General features: G+C 42.0%; 1 protein-coding gene across 6 annotated transcripts in view; it reads left to right on the top strand.

Annotated features, from left to right (window-relative positions):
- Nucleotides 1-22,216, top strand: part of ALDH8A1 (aldehyde dehydrogenase 8 family member A1) — a 92,024-nt gene that overhangs the window by 9,345 nt on the left and 60,463 nt on the right. For 2 of the 6 annotated variants that reach the window (XM_073219636.1, XM_073219639.1), the window contains exons 5-8: nt 2,307-2,563; nt 3,081-3,120; nt 6,499-6,746; nt 13,205-14,395. In XM_073219636.1, coding sequence (XP_073075737.1) covers nt 2,307-2,563; nt 3,081-3,120; nt 6,499-6,746; nt 13,205-13,657 — 998 coding nt within the window. In that variant the 3' untranslated portion in view covers nt 13,658-14,395. Of the gene's footprint in view, nt 1-2,306; nt 2,564-3,080; nt 3,121-6,498; nt 6,747-7,823; nt 12,518-13,204; nt 14,396-22,216 lie in introns of those variants that run through there. The other 4 variants (XM_073219638.1, XM_073219640.1, XM_073219637.1 and 1 more) reach the window with 4 other exon arrangements.

The following is a 22,216-nucleotide window of genomic DNA, read 5'->3' as shown; positions in this document are numbered from 1 at the left end:
AGAGTGGGACTCTCAGATTGCACGGGCCTTCAGTCCTCAGGTTCTTCACTGGAATTGGGAGGAGGTGTGAGTCACATCTACCCACTCCTGCACTGGAAGAGAAACCTTAAGCTGTGTAAGGAAAGGAACTGATATTTAAAGAGCTGGCTCCTCTGGTACTGAGCATTTGAACAGACTTGACAGATGACCTTCCTTTGAAACAAAATTGTTTGAGAAAGTACACTGTGAATACCTCTTTGAGAGTCCGAGAATATTCATTTTTTTCTTGGAGGCACCAAACATTTGCCCTTATCCCGGAGAGCCCACTGATGACGGATTTCTGGCCCTTCCTTTTGTTTTTGTTCTGTTCTATTTAAGCTTCAAGTTCTTTGTGTTGTCACCCTGCCACATCCTAGCTTTAGGGGGACTTCATTCTCATCGCTGTCTGTTAGCCGCCTACTCTGAGTTTTACTGAATTGTTAGTTGTCAATTAAGCTGCCTCCCTTCTCTTATAATTAGACTTTCTTAAGGGTAGAGGGCAGATGTCTCTAGAAAAATTTCATCAATGTTTGGATCAAATGGCAAATTGGTACTGAGAACTAATGGCCAGTAGATAACTCTTAACAGATTAACATCAGAGCTCAGGGAAACGTAATCAGAATGTAAATGTTGTTGTGTAGAAGGCAATCAGCCCGATGAAATGAGCTCATTAGCGGAGTTTCTCTGTTTTCTTTCACCCTTTGTTAAAAAGCTACTGTGAACATTAGAAGTGATTTGATCCATTTTCTGTGCTTTCAGGATTTATAAAGTCCAGTAATCCACTTTCGTCGGCCCCCAAATTCCCAACCAAATAAGAGGCAGATATGCACATGCCCAGTATTTGATGGGGATTCAGGGCGCCATCCTGCAAATGGTGGGAAACTAGTCCTTATTCCTCCATCATCAGCTGCTGGGAGGGCCTCTCCCCTGTGCCCCTTCTTTGCCCTAACCCAGGGCTTAGCTGCTGTCACATGGCGCCTGGCCCTAGGCCTGCCCTCCTTGGGCAGTGACCTATGATCCAGGACTGACCTAAGCTAGATTCCAATGACTATGTTCGTGGAGCGTAGAGGTGGAACCATTAGAGGAGAGGGTCTGCCAGACACCATCAGGAGGCATTGCCTCTTCTCCTCTGTCTCCTTAGGGGCTCACTCACACGGGCCCCTCAAGGTGGTGGGCTAAGGCTCCAGTTCTTTGGGAAGGAGTTCTGAATGATAATGATTGTCAGTGAGAACTTGTTATTGATACTTTAAAATCGTATTCTTGAAGAGATAGTTTTAATTAAAGAGTGTGTTTCCATGGAGGAAAGACTGTTTTTCCTGGAGTGAGAGAAAGATAACGGGCAGGGAAGTAGTTCACAAACCTTACACATTGGGGGATTTCTGCCACTACTGTCGTTCAAGCCTGAAAAATTGGAGGAAATAGACAAAGCTGCCACCAAACAAGCCCTAAGAGCTTTCTGTACCCAACACAGTTGCACACAGATATTCTTTCTGGATACTTAAAGCCTCCCAAAGTCAACATTTCTAAGGTGCATAGTGTACATGAAGCATTCATCTATTTATTTACTTAACAATTATTTATTAACTTTCTACACCCAGTTTTGCCCCTTACTAGTTGTTATTAGCCTCACTCTGCCTCAGTTTTCTCAAGGGTGAAGTGAGGGAACTAATACTTCTCACCTCATAGGGTTTTTGGGAGATCTAAAGGGAGCAAATCACTTAACACAATGGCTGCTGCACAGTGAACATTCAGAAAAACACAAGCATTTGCTGCTATGAATTCCATGTGGCAAACTAGGCCATGGCACAGAGGAGATGATGGGGAGCAAGAAGCAGATACCACTTCTGCCCTCAGTGAGTATACCTGCTAGGGTGGATAGGTAATAAAAGTAAATCCATAAAATGCATGAATAAATAATGCAGACATAGGGCAGCAGGGTCTCATGATAGAAAAGATCGGGGCACCTATTTGGGGGCATTCTTCTCCCTCATGGGGCCTGACCTGCCTGAAGATATTCTGCATCCTCAGCCTCTGAAGCCTAGTCAATATTATGGAATGAATTATGTAGAATGTTCTACCTTGCATTTTTCTAGGATAAAGCATCCAGAGAAATCCCACCTAGGGTGTCCTATAGGCAGACACAATGCTATATAGTCTTTGCTTTGCTAAACTGGAGACAGCTGTAGAAGTTACTCGAACTGCCATCCAAACTAATGGACCATCTCCATATAACCTAAGTCCTCAAAATAGGGAGAAGACTTCCTGTAACTGATGCTCTTTCCATCCAGGTGTTCCACCAGGTGTGGTGAATATTGTGTTCGGAACGGGGCCCAGGGCAGGCGAAGCCCTGGCATCCCATCCAGAGGTTCCCCTCATCTCCTTCACTGGGAGCCAGCCCACGGCCGAGCGGATCACACAGCTGAGTGCTCCCCACTGCAAGAAGCTCTCCTTGGAGCTGGGGGGCAAGAATCCTGCCATCATCTTTGAGGATGCCGACCTGGAGGAGTGTGTGCCAACGACCGTCAGGTCCAGCTTTGCCAACCAGGTAGGTTGTTTTGTTCTGTTTTAACTTTGCGGTCCTGTCAAGCTGGATCCGTTTCGTCCTAGTGCAAAGCTGGCATAGGAGTTCAGTCCAGGGCTATTTCAGTGAATGGAGCATCATTATATTACATTATTCCATTGACAATCTCTTCAGTCTTAATGTCTATTTAGTGGCTGTGGAGAGTCACAGCTTCTGTTTAGAAAGCTCCCCTTCTTGATTACAACTTTTTTTAAAAATTTTATTTTGGTATCATTAATCTACAATTACATGAAGGACATTATGTTTACTAGGTTCCCCCCTTCACCAAGTCCCCCCCACATCCCCGTTCACAGTCACTGTCCATCTGCATAGTAAGATGCTGTAAAATCACTACTTGTCTTCTCTGTGTTGCACAGCCCTCCCTGTGCCCCCCCACCACACTATACATGCTATTGATTATACAACTTTTATCAAGTACTAGGCTTGGGCAAATGATTGATTTTTTTTTTTTTTTTTTGCTTTTCTATCCCTTTATTTATAGAGTTGGCCCTGTCTCTTCTTGCTGACTGTCTTATCTCCAGGTAATCTTATTCTCCCCCACCAAAATCATCGCAAATGCACTCACACATTTTAGAATTAAATACTTGAACCAATCGAGGGTAGGTTTCTGACCTTAGAGTCATGGGCGAGCTTCAGGGCAACTTTGTATCTCCTGAAATTGTGCAGCAGATGTTTCTCTGGAGTCCAGAGTTTTCATCAGATTCTTCAGATCTATGGCATCCCAGGGGGTTAAGAACACTGGTTCAGGAATACTGGACTGCACGCTTCAGGAAGGAAGCCATACCCGCTTTTGTGCGGCATTTTCTCTTCAATGCCCAGGACATGCCTAGGACGGAGCAGGTGTGCATAAGTACTGAGTGATTTTCTCTAAAGTTATGTCTTAAAAAATTTTAGCAGGAATAAAGACTTAAGCCAAAGAGAACATCCATAAAAGGAAAGATGCGTGAAATGAGAAATATCTTTATTTACCTAACTTGAATAAGTGACTTTTTGAACCTTCATTTCTTTACCTGTAAAATTAATCATGGAAGCAAAAATAATGCCTTCCAATAGGGCTTTTGTGGGCACAGAGTGAAAAACATTCTTGAATGACAATGATTATTTTCATGATCATTATAATTGTAATTATTCCTCTCACAGTAATTCCTAGAGAAAGTTGCTGATAAATATATATACAGTGGACCCTTGAACAACATGGGGTTAGGGGCACCAGCCCTCTGTGCAGTTGCAAATCTGCATTTAACTTTCAACTCTTCAAAAATGTACATACTAATAACCTACTGTTGATTTTATTGAAGTAAATGATAAAATAAACTGGTATCTTCATGTATTTAATGATTCATGACATGTCTTTTTCTTAATTTTTTTGATATTTCTAAGCTACATGTTTCATTTGCAAGTTTTTTCAAATTGTTACAGATCTCCCCCAAGTTTTCCACTATGTTTACTGAAAAAAATCTGTGTATAAGTAGACTCGTACAGTTCAAACCCATGTTGTTTAAAGGGCCAACCATATATATTATATGAGAGAATTTGTCTGAATTGGTACATTTAAATTTTAGATTTTAGAAAATAGGTTTGCAATTTTATGATTAAACAAATACCATTAAATATCAAAGTGAACAATGGAATCAGGTGTTTTGTGGTCAAGTGATAAGAAAGGTACAAATTTTGGACTGAAACAGAGAGGAGAGACTAGAGGAAGTTAGGTGAACCCTGCATTAAAGTAAACAAATCTGAATGGGGACAGGGACTGAGGCTTCTTGGCTACCAGAGTGGTGTTAAGAATTTAAAACTGCCCAGAGAGCCTTCCTCTTGGGCACATTAAAAAAATGTCCATGGGAAAGAGGATCTGAGCATGACTGATTTGCTAATCCAAGACAGCAAATGAATTTTAGGCGAAGGAAAGAAAAAAAAAAGTGGCTTATTTCTTTTTACTTAGCTGAGTGACAAGCTCCATGTAGTGCATACTTTTTCCTTAGCTGAACTTCACAGGCTCTATAGACGCATTTCTGTCATGCATGGTCTCCTTTGGCTCTGAGCACACTCACAGCTAAGAGACGCTGCGAGACAGAAGATATGAACTTGGACCTCAGCATCACGCAGTCTAAGGTTGAAACTTCCTGTGGCCGGTGGCCTTTGGTTTGTGCTGAAAAAGTCCATTTCCTAGTTGTAAACTGAGAAAGCTAACACACTACAGAATTACTATGAGGAAAGAATTCTGCAGGGTGCCCAGCATACAATAGGCGCTCAATAGGTGATACTGTCTTTTTCTCATTTCCCCTAAAGGCATGTGACTAGAGATCCTAGTATTACCTATGTTTTCCCGGCACTGGGTAATCTGGAAACCCCTGATTGGCTAAACCCTCAAGCCTCTTTACATGCCTTCCCTCCCCCCAATGGTATAGGGCTCTTGTGCGTTTGATTTCCTAAGCCAGATATGCAGATGGTTCTAACATGATCCTGGTTTGCAGAAAGAATTTATTGTTTCAGAACACTGAGTATTTAATTTGGACAATGCACCTTTGAACAACTATAAGATAATTGGAAGGATCCTTGTGTAGATCAAATATAAAATTGTTGTGAAGATCAAATGTAAATTTGATGAAAATATTTATGCACATGCATACTTGTCATTCGTACATGATGCTTTGACGTATCTAGGATGTGGTTGGTAAACTATTACATGCTATATTGAAATGATAGTTAGGTTGATTTTTCACTCAGAAACATGTGAGCACCTCTTCATGGGACACTCAGTATTTCTCTTTGGATGTCTGCTAGGCATCTGAAACTTAACCTGTACCAAGCAGACCTCTAGATTTTCCTCCTTCTCCTCTCCCTGCCTTGGGTTGTCTTCCCAGGAAGAGCACTAGCGTTTTCAAGTTCCCTCCATAATCTCAGACTCATCCTTGTTCTTACCCTCTCTTTTCCTTATGCCTTACTAACCCAGCAACCAGTTTGTTAGTTCTATCTTGAAAACATATCCTGAATCTTGTAACTTCTCCAGGCATCTATGCCAGTTTCCTTACCCTGTTGGGGTCACATGCCCCTCTAAGGTACACACACACACACACACACACACACACACACACACACACACACACACACACTGTATTTTGTGTGTGACAAACTGATGCCACACATTGACTCGTATTGGTATAGGCTCACCAGCTTTCAATGTACTGTAATTCCTGATCTTGGTAGGCTCCTATCATGTTCCTCTTCTCCATTGGTTGTGTTCTGGTCCAAGCAACTTCCACTTATCTGGGGTTCTGGAATACTCTCTTAAGTCTCCATGGTGTTCCCACTCTCATTCCCTGCCATTCTGTTTACACAGCTCCCAGAGCAATCATTTAAAAATGTAAATATGATCCATCATTCTTCTGCTTAAAACTTTCTGTGATCCTTTTTATGATACTGAGAATAAAATGCAAGCTCCTTGTGAGCCTAGGAGACTGTGTGGTGCTGCCTCGCTCCTCCCTCTGGCCCTGCCACCCTCTCTCTGTCTCCACTCCCACCCTCTGTCCCAGTCACTTCCTTGCCTTTCCTCACACTCCAAGCTCGTTCTTGCAGAAGGTCTTCTGCTTACAGCTGAGAACTCCCTTCCTCCAAATCTTCACCCGTCCAGGTCCTTCACATCAATCAAATGTCAATTCAAAATCCCCCCTTCACAAGTGCCTTCAGTACTCCTTTTAATGAAAGGGAGTAAAGGCTGCCCCCCTCCACTAATTTCTATTCTGATCCTCTGCTTAATTTTTTTTTTTGTGTTGGTCATGCCCTGAAGTTCTGTTATTTATTGAGCTTATTTACTTGTACTATTGTCTGTCTTCCGCACAAGACTGTGTGTTTCATGTGGTGGGACTTGGTCTTGTTTCCCACTGTCTCCCATTGCCTAGACCACCGTGAGACACATGGCAGGTGCTCTATCCATGAAGGAGGGTGCCCTCAGTCTTGTCATTGTCCTCATGCATCATCCTTGCAGGGTGAGATCTGCCTCTGTACCAGCAGGATCTTTGTCCAGAAGAGCATCTATAGTGAGTTTTTAAAGAAGTTTGTGGAAGCTACCAGAATGTGGAAAGTTGGCATTCCCTCTGATCCATCAGCCAGCATGGGAGCTCTGATAAGTAAAGCTCATTTGGAGAAAGTAAGTAAATCTCTGCAAAGTAAGTTATAGGAAGAGTTCCTATTTGGAGAGAAGCTCAGTACTGGGTATCACACACATCCATGTTTTGAAATATTATTAATTGCTACCCTATTTTTGAAAAATTGTGACCCATGGAAAATGGTCTCTGGATACAATCTAAAAATGTCTAAAAATGTTAGATTTGAATATGCAGATGTTGTCCAGGTTAAAGTAGTATCTACATAAAAATGTATGACCTTGAGAATTCAGCATGGAGATACCACAAGCAGACTGAGGAAGGCAAATTTCAAAACATAAAGGTCAGCTAATAAGAATGATGTGGACTACGGGTGGCCAGGATTTCCATAGGTTAATGTGCCGGTGGAAGGGATTCTGCCTCTGCCTGACAGCATGTGTGATCCCAAAGTGCCATGTGCAATATCCAAATTATGCTCTTAACTGATGGGGGGGCTAGTGGTAGCCTACATGGGAGAAGTCATTTATGGTCTCTGGATGGTTTATGGAATTTGGGTTTTTAAGATAATTTTAATTTGTTACCTGATGTGATTCCAAGAATAAGTCATAGAATTCTGCAGCTAGAAGGACATTGTTCTCAGCTGCAGTAAGTAAGGCTTACCAAGGGAAATATGCCCCCATCAGTTAGAGAATGAGGGACAGAGCCTTTGCTTCAGTTTGTAGAAACCTCTGACACTACACAGATCTGTTAGACTTACATTTTAATTTTGACCTTCACAATATTATGAAGCACAGATGTTCATAGGTGGGAAAGTATAGTAGCTTGATGGGTGCTTCTTATTTCTTCTGTTTTCTACAAACTAGAAAAGCAGGGTAAGAAGGGGAGAAGCTATTGAAGTTTCAGGAGGGAGAAGAAGGTGTGAAATAGTCCTGCAGGAGATCAGGAAAGAGAAGGGACCTTGAAATAACTGCTGTTCGCTGAGCAACTCCAGGAGCTCACTTGAGACTTGTGGCCATGTATTTAAAGTGAGGCCAGCTAGCTGTGTTTCTCCAGTTACGTTCATCTGCAAGATTGCAGGTACATAAGCAGTAGTCCCCAGCTGTGTGCATTGGGACCCACAGGTGTGGATGTTCCCGTCCTCACAGAGCAAGGAGTCACAAGTGCAAGAGGCTCCCCGTCCTCTCTCTTGTCTAGCTGTTCTGGACATCAGGACTTCAGGCCTATTGACTCAACATGTAAATAACAGTGAAAACCAACTTCAGCACATTCCTGAATGCCTCCTGTGGAGCAAAAGTTAAAATCCAAGGTGCATTTTCTAGGGTGCTCAGTCTGTGGTGAGGTCTAAGGTTCCCTTCGTAATTCACCATTCACTTGAGATTCAAAGTTTATTGCATGTCAACTCAGCAAAAAAACTATTTTTTCTATTGTAGGCCACAATAGCTATTTAATTTACTCAATGAGGGGAATTTGTTAATGAAGCAAATAAAAAAAAGTTGACTTTTCTGTATCAACTGAATGATTTGTGGACCCCTGCGTGCGCACACACACACACACACACTGTATTTTGTGTGTGACAAACTGATGCCACACATTGACTTGTATTGGTATAGGCTCACCAGCTTTCAATGTACTGTAATTCCTGTGAGTTTTATACAATATTTTTGATGTTCAGCTTGTCCCAGCTTACACACAGGGGCCCTCACTTTAGCCTGCACCCCAGGTCCTCCTGTAGACTTCTCCACTCTCTGACATTAAGTGGCCTCAGCCATCTGAGTTGTTCTGCCCCACATGGGCAGTAGGACCTCTCTATCGAGCCCTGGTTCTTTCTGTGGAGAAGAATAATCAAGGCCAGTATTGGACCTGCAGGTGCCCATGAGATTACACCCCATGGCAATGAGAAGTAGTCTGATGACATCCAAGGGGAGGCCACTTAAAATCTGGCTGTGCTGAGCTCACATGTTACCATTTTAAGAGGACTCTGCATCCATACTGATATTTCCAGGTGCCTGTTTGAGCTTTGTTCTGGTATCATAGTTATTTCCTCACTGGCTGTGATGTGTCTTGCTCAACCCATCTTGCTCACAGTCAAGCTTAAGTCTTTAGAATGACGCAGGCGGCCATCCCCTTCTGCCTTCCTCTCTTTCATTCTGCTGCTGTATATACTGGCCACCCTGTTCTTCCTTGAAAATATGAGTCACACTCTTTCTTCTTGGCCTTTATTCTTGATGTCTGCACTGCCTGGATTGCTCTTCCTTCAGGTATTTGCTTGGCTTTGCTCAAATGCCACCCTCTGAATGAGCGCTTTCCTGCTTCCCCTGTGTAAAATCGTATCCCCCAGAACTTCTTCTCCCTCTTTCCTGCTTCATTTTTCTCCATGACTCTTAACACCATCTGCTATATAACATATTATTTATTCCTTTATTGACTTTCTTCCCTTGACTGAAATGTAAACTTCATGGTCAATTTTATGCACTGCTGTATTCTCAGACCCTAGAAGAGTGCCCAGAACATAGTAGGTACACAGTATTTGATAGACAAATGACTGAATTAACACTGCATCACCTATTCCAGTTACAGTGTAACCCCCATGCTTTAAGTGTCCATTTTCTTTGAACTCTTGAACACAAGCATGGAGCACGGAGCATCCGGTAGCACTGATCATTAAACCATAACAATAAAGGGACCATATAGACACGTACAAGCCTTTGAGGTTTTGCTTACAACTCTCCTTTAACTTATTGTCTTTTCTTCTTCATTGGCTATTTCAGCTATGTCACAGGCAACTTGAGTATTGAATCCTAGGTTCTTAAAAATCTTTGGATAAATATGGGTGTTCACTACCTCAATATTATACAAATTTAACTTTTTAAATGCCACTGTAGAATTTCCAAAATATATGGCTGTTTTTTCCTAAAGTCATTCGAGATTTTACAGCATTACTACAGATGTGCAAGTGGAACATTTTCTGCACGTCTACCTTTCTCCAATGCACTTGCTTTCTCAAGAAGCAACTTAAAAAAAGGCACCCCAACGTTTCAATTACAACATATTTTAGTTAAAAATACCATATTCACATTGCCTTTAGATGCCCTCTGAATTATCAAACTTTTCTTTCTTTTTCATTCTTGGTCATTCCCAGTAGTTTTAATTTACCCCTAAAATGAACACACAGAATTTAGCAAGTTGCAGTATCAGAATATTTCAGTATAAAATATCCTAATTTTTCTCTAGAGTAAAAATACACCCTAAACTTTGCATCTTTGAGTGACTCCACAGAGAAGATCCAAATTACCTTCTTTTCAGTCGGTTGGTAGTAGGGGTCCAAGGACACTGGTCCCAGGCAGGCAGGGGGACATCCTGGTGGATTCCCAGGACTCCCAATGTGTCCCACTACATGCGGAACTGCTGGCGTCCTTGAGGCCTCCCTTGTTACATGGCTGGCCCCGTGGCTTGGGTCCCACCTACCTGGAGTAGCTGCCCTCGGCCCTCTCCCATTTCCTCCCCCATGGAAAGCCTCGGAACAATCCTACTGAGGCTTCCAGGGTCGCTGGGCTCCTGCCAGCCTCACTCCCCAGCCCGGAGCGTGTGTGCCGGACGTAAGCGCTCACAGCTCCTCCCTCTGAGGCTCCCACCAGGGGGCCCTCGGTGGGAGGGAGGCTTTCATCTCCGTTCTTGGGAGGAAGCCTGGGCGTCGCTGCCCTTCGGGAGAGCTAATGGAGGCAGCTGGGAAGGGTACGTGGGCCTTTTCAGATGGCGACTGTTTTTCGTTCAGTGCCCAACCGCCTGGGCTCATGGAGGCAGCAGGCAGCTCCATGCTGGTCATCTTTGCTCGCCTTTCAGCAGAGCGCCTGGGGACTGCGCGCCCGGGAAGGTGCGGCTGCTATCTTAGCCGTCCCATCAGTCCTCTTCCCCAGTCACACGAGCCTTGCAGAGCCTGGGCCCTGGCCTCCATCTTACTTCTGTATGGTTGTCACAACAGATGGTTGCCAGAAGAATCCTAGTAGGACAGGTGAGCGTTATTCTGTACTGACAAGGGGCTCCGAGAGAAGGCAAGGAGATACGGCAGGGTCCTCGGTGGACACGTGACCTCCCAGGTTCCCTGGGGCGGCGGGGGTCGCGCAGTGAACTGCGGACGCTTCTGTCCTCAGGGAATGATGAAAAGACGGCTCACCTGTTTTACGGGGTGCTTGTGTTTTTTATTTTTGTTTTTCTTTACCCTCCTGAGTCCTTCCCTACCCAACTGTCTGGAGAATCTGGCGCAATGCCAGCCTTCCCAAAGATCCAAGTCACTGAAGAGAGAGACGTCTTGGGTATTTACAGTGAGTCTGGGGGAAATGCCGAGGAGGCCCGCAGGTGCATCCCCCAAAAGGGCCAGGCTTTGGGTCTGACCAAGGTCCACTTTTGCGGTTTCCTGTCCCCTTTAGATAAAAAAGTTGACATGCAGAGTGGGGGGCCTCCCTGAAGTGTCCTGGGCAGTAAGTGATGGATCATGGATTGTATCATCATCTTCAGCAATAGTCACAAGAGCAGCTGACATTCCAAAGACTTACTACACAGCAAGCGTTACACTGAATATTTCACACACAGTATTTTATTTAATCCTATGAAAAGGTGACAGTGTTAATCGTATTCTTCAGATGAGGAAATGGGCACAGAGCATTTAAAATCCCTCAGCTAGTAAGCAGAGTGACTGGGATTTGAACACAATTGGGCTCTTTGGCCCACTCTTCTAACCTCTTTGCTCTGATTTTATGGGCAAAGCTTCTGACTACCTACAGCTCTATCCTCTCAAAAAAATTTTTTCCATTACATTTTATAACATGTTACCAGTCACAAGGGCTTTAATTTTCTTTTCAGATTTTACTAAAAATCTCAGTTCCTGAGCTAGTAGTGTAGATATCATTCTCTCATCCAGTGATACCTTCTCTGGAAAATAAATTCAGTTTAGTGTGAGTCACCTGCACAGCCAATATTTTGATAACTTAATGATTTGAAAACTGACATGTCTCTTCATATTTTATTATCCTGAGAGCTTCTAAGAGATAATCATGTAATTCTGTTTCGAAATGATAACCTAAAGCCAGGGCACTCCTTACACTGTCTGAATCACTGGTGAAGTTCTGGTGCTGCCTCCGGAAGGAACCTCTGGATTTCCCCTGACCTTGACTTCTATTCATACCGGATGCCACCTTTGGCATCTTTTAGTTAATCTGAGTGGGTTCTTCCAAAAAGAGCCAGAGAGTAGAAGAGGGGTCCAGACCCAGTTTAGCTTTTGCCCACAACCTAGACTAGGGAAACTTCTGAGAGCCTTGTGCATGCTGGGGGAGGAAGTGTAACAGAGGGGAATATAAAGCTGTACCAAATGTTCTATTTAAAAAAAATCATTGACTTTTAAAAATCTTTGGCTTAGTTAAATATAACAGATTTAATAATAAAATAACATTACCTTTATTTTACATGGCAAGCATATAGATCTACATTGAATATGGTTTTACTTTCAAATACCAATCTAATACTGGGCCCGAAGAGGATTCAGATAGATACATGATAAGTAGGAATCCAAAATGTCATCAAAGTTTTACCCTGCTTTTGATTACTAGGTGACTGTTGTTCCATACTTTTAATTTTGGGAATTATTTTTCTACTTCTCTTATGCTTATAATAGGGGGTAGAATAATGTATCATTGTGACCTCAACATTTCCATATGTAAATATATATATCATATTATAATGAGTCCCTTCTACAACTATTATTAATAAGTCTCTGCCTTATCTCCAAGTCACTGGGTTAACTTATTATATAATTTACTTCCCATTTTAGTTGGCTATACTATATTAGCTACATATATCCTCAATGTAATCAGCAATGATACTAGAAATGAGAAATGATTTGTTCTGGAAGCTTAGATGTTGACAGGTTTCATGGCCTTTAACTGAATCTCATACAACATTCAACTTCTCATTTCCTGCAAGAGACATGGCTCTCCTGAAAAGTGAGAAAATATTATTTTGTATATTTAACTACTGAATATACTGAGTGTAAATTCTAGCTTCACTGTTTGTTAATTGTATGAGACATTTATTCTTTCTGAGGTTCCATTATGTCATCAGCAAATAGGGGATAACAGTACAGCGCTAATAGAGTTTTGAGAGAATTAAGTGAGACTGTATGAAAAGCATGTATCTGAAGTGCCTGGCACTTAGACATTAAATAAATCACTCCCTTCTTATGTAGGAGAGCTGAATGCCCAAATGATGGTGAGTGCACTTGTGCCCCCAGCCTTAGCAGCTGAGTGATAAAATAATCAACCTTAGGTTTTTTAGCAATAACATTATACAGCTTTCCTAGATGATCTGAAAACACTGAATTTTCTCTGCTTTGTGTGTAGATTTTTAACAATGACCTTACAGTTTCCTAGATGATTTGAAAATACTGAATTTTCTCTGCTTTGTGTGAAACCAAATGGCAAGATGTTGCTAATCAAGGTTTTCATCCACGCAGGTCAGAAGTTACATCAAGAAAGCTCGAACTGAAGGGGCTCAAATTCTGTGTGGTGAGGGGGTGGATAAGTTAAATCTTCCCCCCAGGAACCAGGCAGGCTACTTTATGCTTCCCACAGTGATAACAGACATTAAAGATGAATCTTGTTGCATGAAGGAAGAGATATTTGGTCCGGTGACGTGTGTTGTCCCCTTTGATAGTGAAGAGGAAGTGATTCAAAGAGCCAACAGTGTTAAATATGGGCTGGCAGCCACAGTGTGGTCAAGCAACGTGGGCCGTGTTCACCGGGTGGCTAAGAAGTTGCAGTCAGGCTTGGTCTGGACCAACTGCTGGCTTATTAGAGAGCTGAACCTTCCTTTTGGGGGGATGAAGAGTTCTGGGGTAGGTAGGGAAGGAGCCAAGGACTCTTACAGGTTCTTCACTGAAATCAAAACCATCACTGTTAAGCACTGACCTTGGCTGAAGGAGAAGCTGTTGTGGTCGCTGTCCGGCTGCAGAGAATTGGTCGTCCAAAGTAGTGAACAGAAATCCTGGCATAATTTCCAGCCACATCTTGACTCAGCTGAAGGTTATCTCTAGCTTATCCTCAGTAGTTAGTACTTTCACCTGCTGTGGAAGAGATTCTATTTAAAATGTGGAATCAAGGAAGAGAGGACTTGTGAAAAGGAAGGCACAAAGGAAGCAGAATAATGATCAGGTTCCAACTATGTTGTGTCTTAATAGTATGTTGTTTTTTTCATCATTGTGATTGAATTCAGAGATACTTAGTTTTTTTAATTTGTGAGTTTATAGAAAAAAAATCTACAAAGCCAAAGAGGAACAAATAATCATAGTTTCTTTCCTTTGGTGGGTTGTTGAGATGGCTTTCCCATTACCAGCCACTAGCATGGCTAATTGGTAATTAATTGTACCTCATTTGTAAGAGGGCCATAAATACTATGGACAAACATAATATGGAATTTGTCGTGAGAAGGCACATATGGCAGATCCCACTAAATGTATCTGTATAAGGAAAAAGAAAAATAAAATAACTACTACTGGAGGAAACTTGGAACAAGAAGAGGAAATAGTTTGATCCATTCCTATTGTGGAATCTAAGCAATTCAAATTCTTAGTGTATGTATCCCAGCAGGTGTACAATTTCCTAATCCTGAATGAATAAATATTAAGCAGTTTTAGTAACCAGTATGATATACACCTTCTTGAATTGTCCTTTATTCTTCCTTATCCCCATTCTTTTAGGACTATGGTCTTTATACAATGCAACAAAGGATTTCCAGCACCCTTTTCTCTGGATTCCCCCAGTGATTAGAGGAGAGAACTGAAGTTTATAGAGATTAAGTGGCATGATCACTGTCACACAAATGCTATGCAGCAGAGATAGGGTTCAAACCCAGGACTGTCAGACTCCAGAGCCACGATCTCTGATCACTTCATCCGTGCTTTGGGTTGTGCTCCGGAAGCAGCCATGTACTTAGGGTTCATGGAACACATCATGTTGGGTCCCTCCTGTGTCTCCCTCCTGCTTTGCCTCTCCCCTCCTCACTCCTGCCCCATTCCACTAAGCCATGCAACCCAGTAACTCTGGCATGGCCCTTTCCACAGTGACCACAGGGATCTGATTGCAGGTCTGACTCTGTGACTGGACAGGAATTGCTGCTGGTCAAGGCAGGTGTTACTCCCCTCTGAAGTCTTGATTCACAGCACACAGAAGGTGCTCAAAAATGATTCCTAGGAATAGAGTGAGGTCTTCCTGGTGTCCTGGGGTACTTGTTGCATAGTATACAGAGGGATTGGGTTGAGGCATACAGAATAATCTTTATCACTTTGTTCAGGGTTTTGGCTATATTGGCTTGATCACAAATGCTGAAAAATAGAAGCCCATTTGAGGTCAAGTGATGGTGTCAGATCATATATGGTTCTTAGCTTCTATCTCCCCTTCCCTCTCCTTTTCTCATCTTCCCTCTTTCCTCACCAATGCCCCTGGACCTTGATCAGTTAAGTCTCAGACCAGTTCTGAGTGTCAGCAGGAGAAATGTCAGCAGCTCCAGTTTCTAAGAATCCAGGCCCAAGTTCATCCTCACTTCTGAGACCTAAACTAGATTTGATACCAAATTCTGGCTACTGAATGTCTTTGCTGCCTGTGCCTGAATACCCATCTCCCTCCCTACTTGCTTGCCTGGGAGACTGTTCTCTCTAGGACTTGGAGCCAGCCCTGCTCTGTCACTTCTTGTCTGGGCTCCTGACTTGGGGAGGGGCCTGCTTCCTGTTGCCATTTCTCTGGGTCTCTAGAAGCTCCTCCTGGGCTCACAAGGCAGTTTCATTAATGCATATTTGGCCAAATACCATCCTTTCCCACCCTAAGCACAATCCCATTGCTCAGCTGGTAGAATCAGTGGCTATAATGTCTCAGCACCCAGTTGGACCTTTCCTTATTTATTATAGCCTATCCAAGCAGGTGAGTTTAGTTCCAAGAAGTCACTCCTCCCAGGCCATCCCAGACTGTCTCAGGCCCCACATCAGCTAAGGGTGCCATTTGGGTTTGTGCTTGCATCATGACAGAGTCTCACCAGAGCACTGTCTCCACAGCTCCAGGGCTGCTGGGGCCCCAGCCACGCATTCTGTGTTTAGAACTGATGATGAAGAAAATCAGGGGGAATGGTCACAAGTATTACAATTTACAATTGTAAATTGATTTGGGGCCTGAGACAGCCTAGGATGGCCTTGGAGGGGTGACTTCTTGTAACTATACTCTCCTATTTGGTTAGGCTATAACAAATGAGGAAAGGTCCAACTGGGTGCTGAGACATTATAGCTACTGATTCTACCAGCTGAGCAATGGGATTGTGTAGGGTGGGAAAGGACAGTATTACAATTACAATTTGCAATTTGTAAAATTTTATTTCTAAGCTGAATGATGGGCACTTGTGTGTTCATACTACTACTTCATGAGTGGAAATGTTACTGGAGATTGGTCCTGGTCTCACTGCAAGAAGGAATTCAAAACCAGATGCAGAAAAGCTGTTGAGTATTAAGATTTTATTTGGGAATTAAGAGTTTAAAAGAAAGAAGAGAGTACAATCCACAGTCGGGGAGAGGGCATACTCAGAAGGGGTTATGCAGAGAACAATAGGGAGCTTTTTTTATATGAAGGGAGATAAATATTTAGCAAATGAGATCAGGCTTCACAGGGGACAGGTGGACTATTCCTGGAGTTTGGGCTTTCTCCACCCTCATGTGGGGTGGAGGGATATGACTATATTCAGTCGCCATTGGAACTGGCAAGGCATGGGGTAGTGTGATTTTTACTATGCTAATGGAGTGGGGTGAAGTTTGGGTCAATTTCTCCCCTATGTTGAAACTAGCTGGTTTGGGCTAGTGTGTTATTTATACACCACACTCCAGTGTTGTAGTTGGCACAAAGCCTGAGATAACTCAGGATCTTCACATGCAACTCAGAGGAGATGGATGGAAAGGCAACTCCACCTTTAGAAATCCACTAAAAATTTTCACCACCCAAGGTAAAGACCTCTTCCCTTTGATAGTTATGAACTGTCCACCTGTCCTAAAAAGAAGCCTGTCTGTGATCCACTAACACACAGAAATGTACAGTTAGTCCCCCATTCAGTGATGGGTCTCATGGGTAAACTGTTCTTCCAAACCATAAAAAATGATTTGCTAACTACCTATAATAATTTGTCAGTATGGTCTCTATTAAAAAATTAATGATCAATCAAGGATCATCAAATATTTGGTAAAAGAGGAATACTAAGATATGTGAAAGAGCATCTAACCACGGGAGAAACAGGTAAGAGAAAGAAAGAAAACTTTCAAAATTGAATGACTCAGATGGGATTAAAGATGGTGGTGTAAGAGGAGAGACAGAGGCTTCCTCCTAACACTGGATACAATTAGAAAATTTAATTGGTGCAACTAATCCTGAGAGAGGAACAGGAAAGAGGACAGCACAGGATCAGACTGCACACACCTGGAGAAAAGAGCATACCTCAGTGAACGGGGTAACGTACCAGAGCTGTGGCTCTGCAGGACCCGAGCCCCTCCCCCACCCCAGCTCACCAGCGGGAGGAAGACAAACGGAGCAGGGAGGGAGTGGAAGGCTTGGGACTGCTGAATACCTAGCTCTGGAGATCTGCTCTGGGAGCACAAACCTACATTTCATGGTGCTTTCATGAGACTTGCATGACTACCGGGCTGGAACGTTAATACAGGCAAGAGTTCCTGGGGAGACTGGGATTCCGGCTGCTTGTGGAAAGCAGGTATCCATAGCTGGCTGCTCTGGCACAAAAACTTATACCTGTGTGACCTGCCCACTGGCTCAGGCAGTGGAGACAGGCACAGGAGCCAGGAGGCAGGGAACAGCTCTTTCCTCCCCCCAGGCACCAGTAACGCTCCTCTGCTACCCCCGACATTGCTTCAGGGGCTGAGCAGCTCCAGAATAGAGCTTCTGGACACTAGAGGGTGCCATATACAAACATGAAACACCAAAGGAACCTTGTCCAGAGTAAAATTGTTAATACAACTCCCAAGAAAGATTTAAATATGGACCTCGTGACTCTTCCTGAAAGGGAGTTCAAAATAAAAATAATCAACATTCTAATGGAGGTACGGAAAGAGATCCAAGAACTCAGGAATGAATTCAGGTCAGAGATCCAATCATTGAAGAACACAATGGAGGGTGTTAAAAGCAGGTTGGATGCGGTGGAGGAGACAATAAATGAAATAGAAACTAGAGAAGAGGAATACAAAGAAGGTGAGGCACAGAGAGAAAAAAGGATCTCTAAAAATGAAAGAATATTGAGAGAACTGTGTGACTAATCCAAGCGGAACAATATTCGCATTATAGGGATACCAGAAGAAGAAGAGAGAGAGAAAGGGATAGAAAGTGTCTTTGAGGAGGTAGTTGCTGAAAAATTCCCCAATCTGGGGAAGGACATAGTCTCTCAGGCCATAGAGATCCACAGATCTCCCAACACAAGGGACCCAAGGAAGACAACACCAAGAAACATAGTAATTAAAATGGAAAAGATCAAGGACAAGGACAGACTGTTAAAAGCAGCCAGAGGCAGAAATAAGATCACATACAAAGGGAAGCCCATCAGGCTAACGTCAGATTTCTCAGCAGAAACTTTACAGGCCAGAAGAGAGTGGCATGATGTATTTAATGCCATGAAGCAGAAGGACCTGGAACCAAGATTACTTTATCTGGTGAGATTATCATTTAAATTTGAAGGAGGGATTAAACAATTTCCAGATAAGCAAAAGCTGAGAGAGTTTACCTCCCACAAACCATCTCTGCAGTCTATTTAGGAGTGACTGCTATAGATGGAAGTGTTCCTAGGGTTGGATAGCTGTCACCAGAGGTAGTAAAACCACGGTAGGGAGGGTGGAGCAGCTGATTGCGAAGCAAATGCAAAATTAAATTGACTATCCCCCAAATCAATCAAGGGATAGACAAAAAGTACAGAATTTGTTACCTAATATATAAAGAATGAAGGAGGAAGAAAAAGGAGGAGAAATAGAAAAGAACCCTTAGATTGTGTTTGTAATCAACCTAAATGTCAATGGACTGAATGCACCGATCAAAAGACAAAGTCACTGAATGGATAAAAAAACAAGACCCATCTATATGCTTCTTACAAGAGACTCACCTCAAACCCAAAGACATGCACAGACTAAAAGTCAATGGATGGAAAAACATATTTCAGGCAAACAATACGGAGAAAAAAGCAGGTGTTGCAGTACTAGTATCAGACAAAATAGACTTCAAAACAAAGAAAGTAACAAGAGATAAAGAAGGACATTACATAATGATAAAGGCTTAGTCCAACAAGAGGATATAACCATTATAAATATATATGCATCCAACACAGGAGCACCAGCATATGTGAAACAAATACTAACAGGACTAAAGGAGGAAATAGAATGCAATGCATTCATTTTAGGAGACTTCAACACATCATTCACTTCAAAGGACAGATCCACCAGACAGAAAATAACTAAGGACACAGAGGCACTGAACAACACACTAGAACAGATGGACCTAATAGACATCTATAGAGCTCTACACCCAAAAGCAACAGGATACACATTCTTCTCAACTGCACATGGAACATTCTCCAGAATAGACCACATACTAGGCCACAAAAAGAATCTCAGTAAATTCAAAAAGATTGAAATCCTACCAACAAACTTTTCAGACCACAAAGGTATAAAACTAGAAATAAATTGTACAAAGAAAGCAAAAAGGCTCACAAACACATGGAGGCTTAACAACGCACTTCTAAATAGTCAATGGACCAATGACCAAATTAAAATGGAGATCCAGCAATATATGGAAATAAATGACAACAACAACAACACAAAGCCCCAACTTCTGTGGGACGCAGCAAAAGCAGTCTTAAGAGGAAAGTATATAGCGATCCAGGCACACTTGAAGAAGGAAGAACAATCCCAAATGAATAGTTTAACATCACAATTATCGAAACTGGAAAAGAAGAACAAATGAGGCCTAAAGTCAGCAGAAGGAGGGACATAATAAAGATCAGAGAAGAAATAAACAAAATTGAGAAGAATAAAACAATAGCAAAAATCAACGAAACCAAGAGCTGGTTCTTCAAGAAAATAAACAAAATAGATAAGCCTCTAGCCAAACTTATTAAGAGAAAAAGAGAATCAACACAAATCAACAGAATCAGAAATAAGAATGGAAAAATCATGACAGATTCCACAGAAATACAAAGAATTATTAAAGACTACTATGAAAACCTATATGCCAACAAGCTGGAAAACCTAGAAGAAATGGACAACTTCCTAGAAAAATACAACTTCCCAAGACTGACCAAGGAAGAAACACAAAAGTTAAACAAACCAATTACGAGCAAAGAAATTCAAACGGTAATCAAAAAATTACCCAAGAACAAAACCCGGGGCCGGACGGATTTACCTCCGAATTTTATCAGACACACAGAGAAGACATAATACCTATTCTCCTTCAAGTTTTCCAAAAACTAGAAGAGGAGGGAATACTCCCAAACTCATTGTATGAAGCCAACATCACCCTAATACCAAAACCAGGGAAAGACCCCACCAAAAAAGAAAATTACAGACCAATATCCCTGATGAATTTAGATGCAAAAATACTCAATAAAATATTAGCAAACCGAATTCAAAAGTATATCAAAAGGATCATACACCATGACCAAGTGGGATTCATCCCAGGGATGCAAGGATGGTACAACGTTCAAAAATCCATCAACATCATCCACCACATCAACAAAAAGAAAGACAAAAACCACATGATTATCTCCATAGATGCTGAAAAAGCATTTGACAAAATTCAACATTCATTCATGATAAAACTCTCAGCAAAATGGGAATAGAGGGCAAGTACCTCAACATAATAAAGGCCATATATGATAAACCCACAGCCAACATTATACTGAACAGTGAGAAGCTGAAAGCTTTTCCTCTGAGATCGGGAACTAGACAGGGATGCCCACTCTCCCCACTGTTATTTAACATAGTACTGGAGGTCCTAGCCACAGCAATCAGACAAAACAAAGAAATACAAGGAATCCAGATTGGTAAAGAAGAAGTTAAACTGTCACTATTTGCAGATGACATGATATTGTACATAAAAAACCCTAAGACTCCACTCCAAAACTATTAGAACTGATATCGGAATACAGCAAAGTTGCAGGCTACAAAATTAACACACAGAAATCTATGGCTTTCCTATACACTAACAATGAATCAATAGAAAGAGAAATCAGGAAAACAATTCCATTCACAATAGCATCAAAAACAATAAAATACCTAGGAATAAACCTAACCAAAGAAGTGAAAGACCTGTACCCTGAAAACTATAAGACACTCTTAAGAGAAATTAAAGAGGACACTAACAAATGGAAAGTCATCCCATGCTCTTAGCTAGGAAGAATTAATATCGTCAAAATGGCCATCCTGCCCAAAGCAATATACAGATTTGATGCAATCCCTATCAAATTACCAACAACATTCTTCAATGAACTGGAACAAATAGTTCAAAAATTTATATGGAAACACCAAAGATCCCGAATAGCCAAAGCAATCCTGAGAAAGAAGAATAAAGTTGGGGGGTATCTCACTCCTCAACTTCAAGCTCTACTACAAAGCCACAGTAATCAAGACAATTTGGTACTGGCACAAGAACAGAGCCACAGGCCAGTGGAACAGAATAGAGACTCCAGACATTAACCCAAACATGTATGGTCAATTAATATTTGATAAAGGAGCAATGGACATACAATGGGAAAATGACAGTCTCTTCCACAGATGGTGCTGGCAAAACTGGACAGCTACATGTAAGAGAATGAAACTGGATCACTGTCTAACCCCATACACTAAAGTAAATTCAAAATGGATCAAAGACCTGAATGTACATCATGAAACCATAAAACTCTTAGAAAAAAACATAGGCAAAAATCTCTTGTACATAAACATTAGTGACTTCTTTATGAACAAATCTCCCTGGGCAAGGAAAACAAAAGCAAAAATGAACAAGTGGGACTATATCAAGCTGAAAAGCTTCTGTACAGCAAAGGACACCATCAATAGAACAAAAACGTACCCTACTATATGGGAGAATATATTCGTAAATGACAGATCCGATAAAGGCTTGACATCCAAAATATATAAAGAGCTCACCCACCTCAACAAACAAAAAGCAAATAATCCAATTAAAAAGTGGGCAGAGGAGCTGAACAGACCATTCTCCAAAGAAGAAATTCAGATGGCCAACAGACACATGAAAAGATGCTCTACATCACTAGTTATCAGAGAAATGCAAATTAAAACCACAATGAGATATTACCTCACACCAGTAAGGATGGCTACCATCGAAAAGACAAACAACAACAAATGTTGACGAGGTTGTGGAGAAAGGGGAACCCTCCTACACTGCTGGTGGGAATGTAAATTAGTTCAACCATTGTGAAAGCAGTACGGAGGTTT

Source organism: Manis javanica, chromosome 13, assembly GCF_040802235.1.
Source record: "Manis javanica isolate MJ-LG chromosome 13, MJ_LKY, whole genome shotgun sequence".
Classification (NCBI taxonomy): domain Eukaryota; kingdom Metazoa; phylum Chordata; class Mammalia; order Pholidota; family Manidae; genus Manis; species Manis javanica.
The sequence above is the reverse complement of the archived record's forward strand: the minus strand, read 5'-3'. Positions and strand labels throughout refer to the sequence as shown.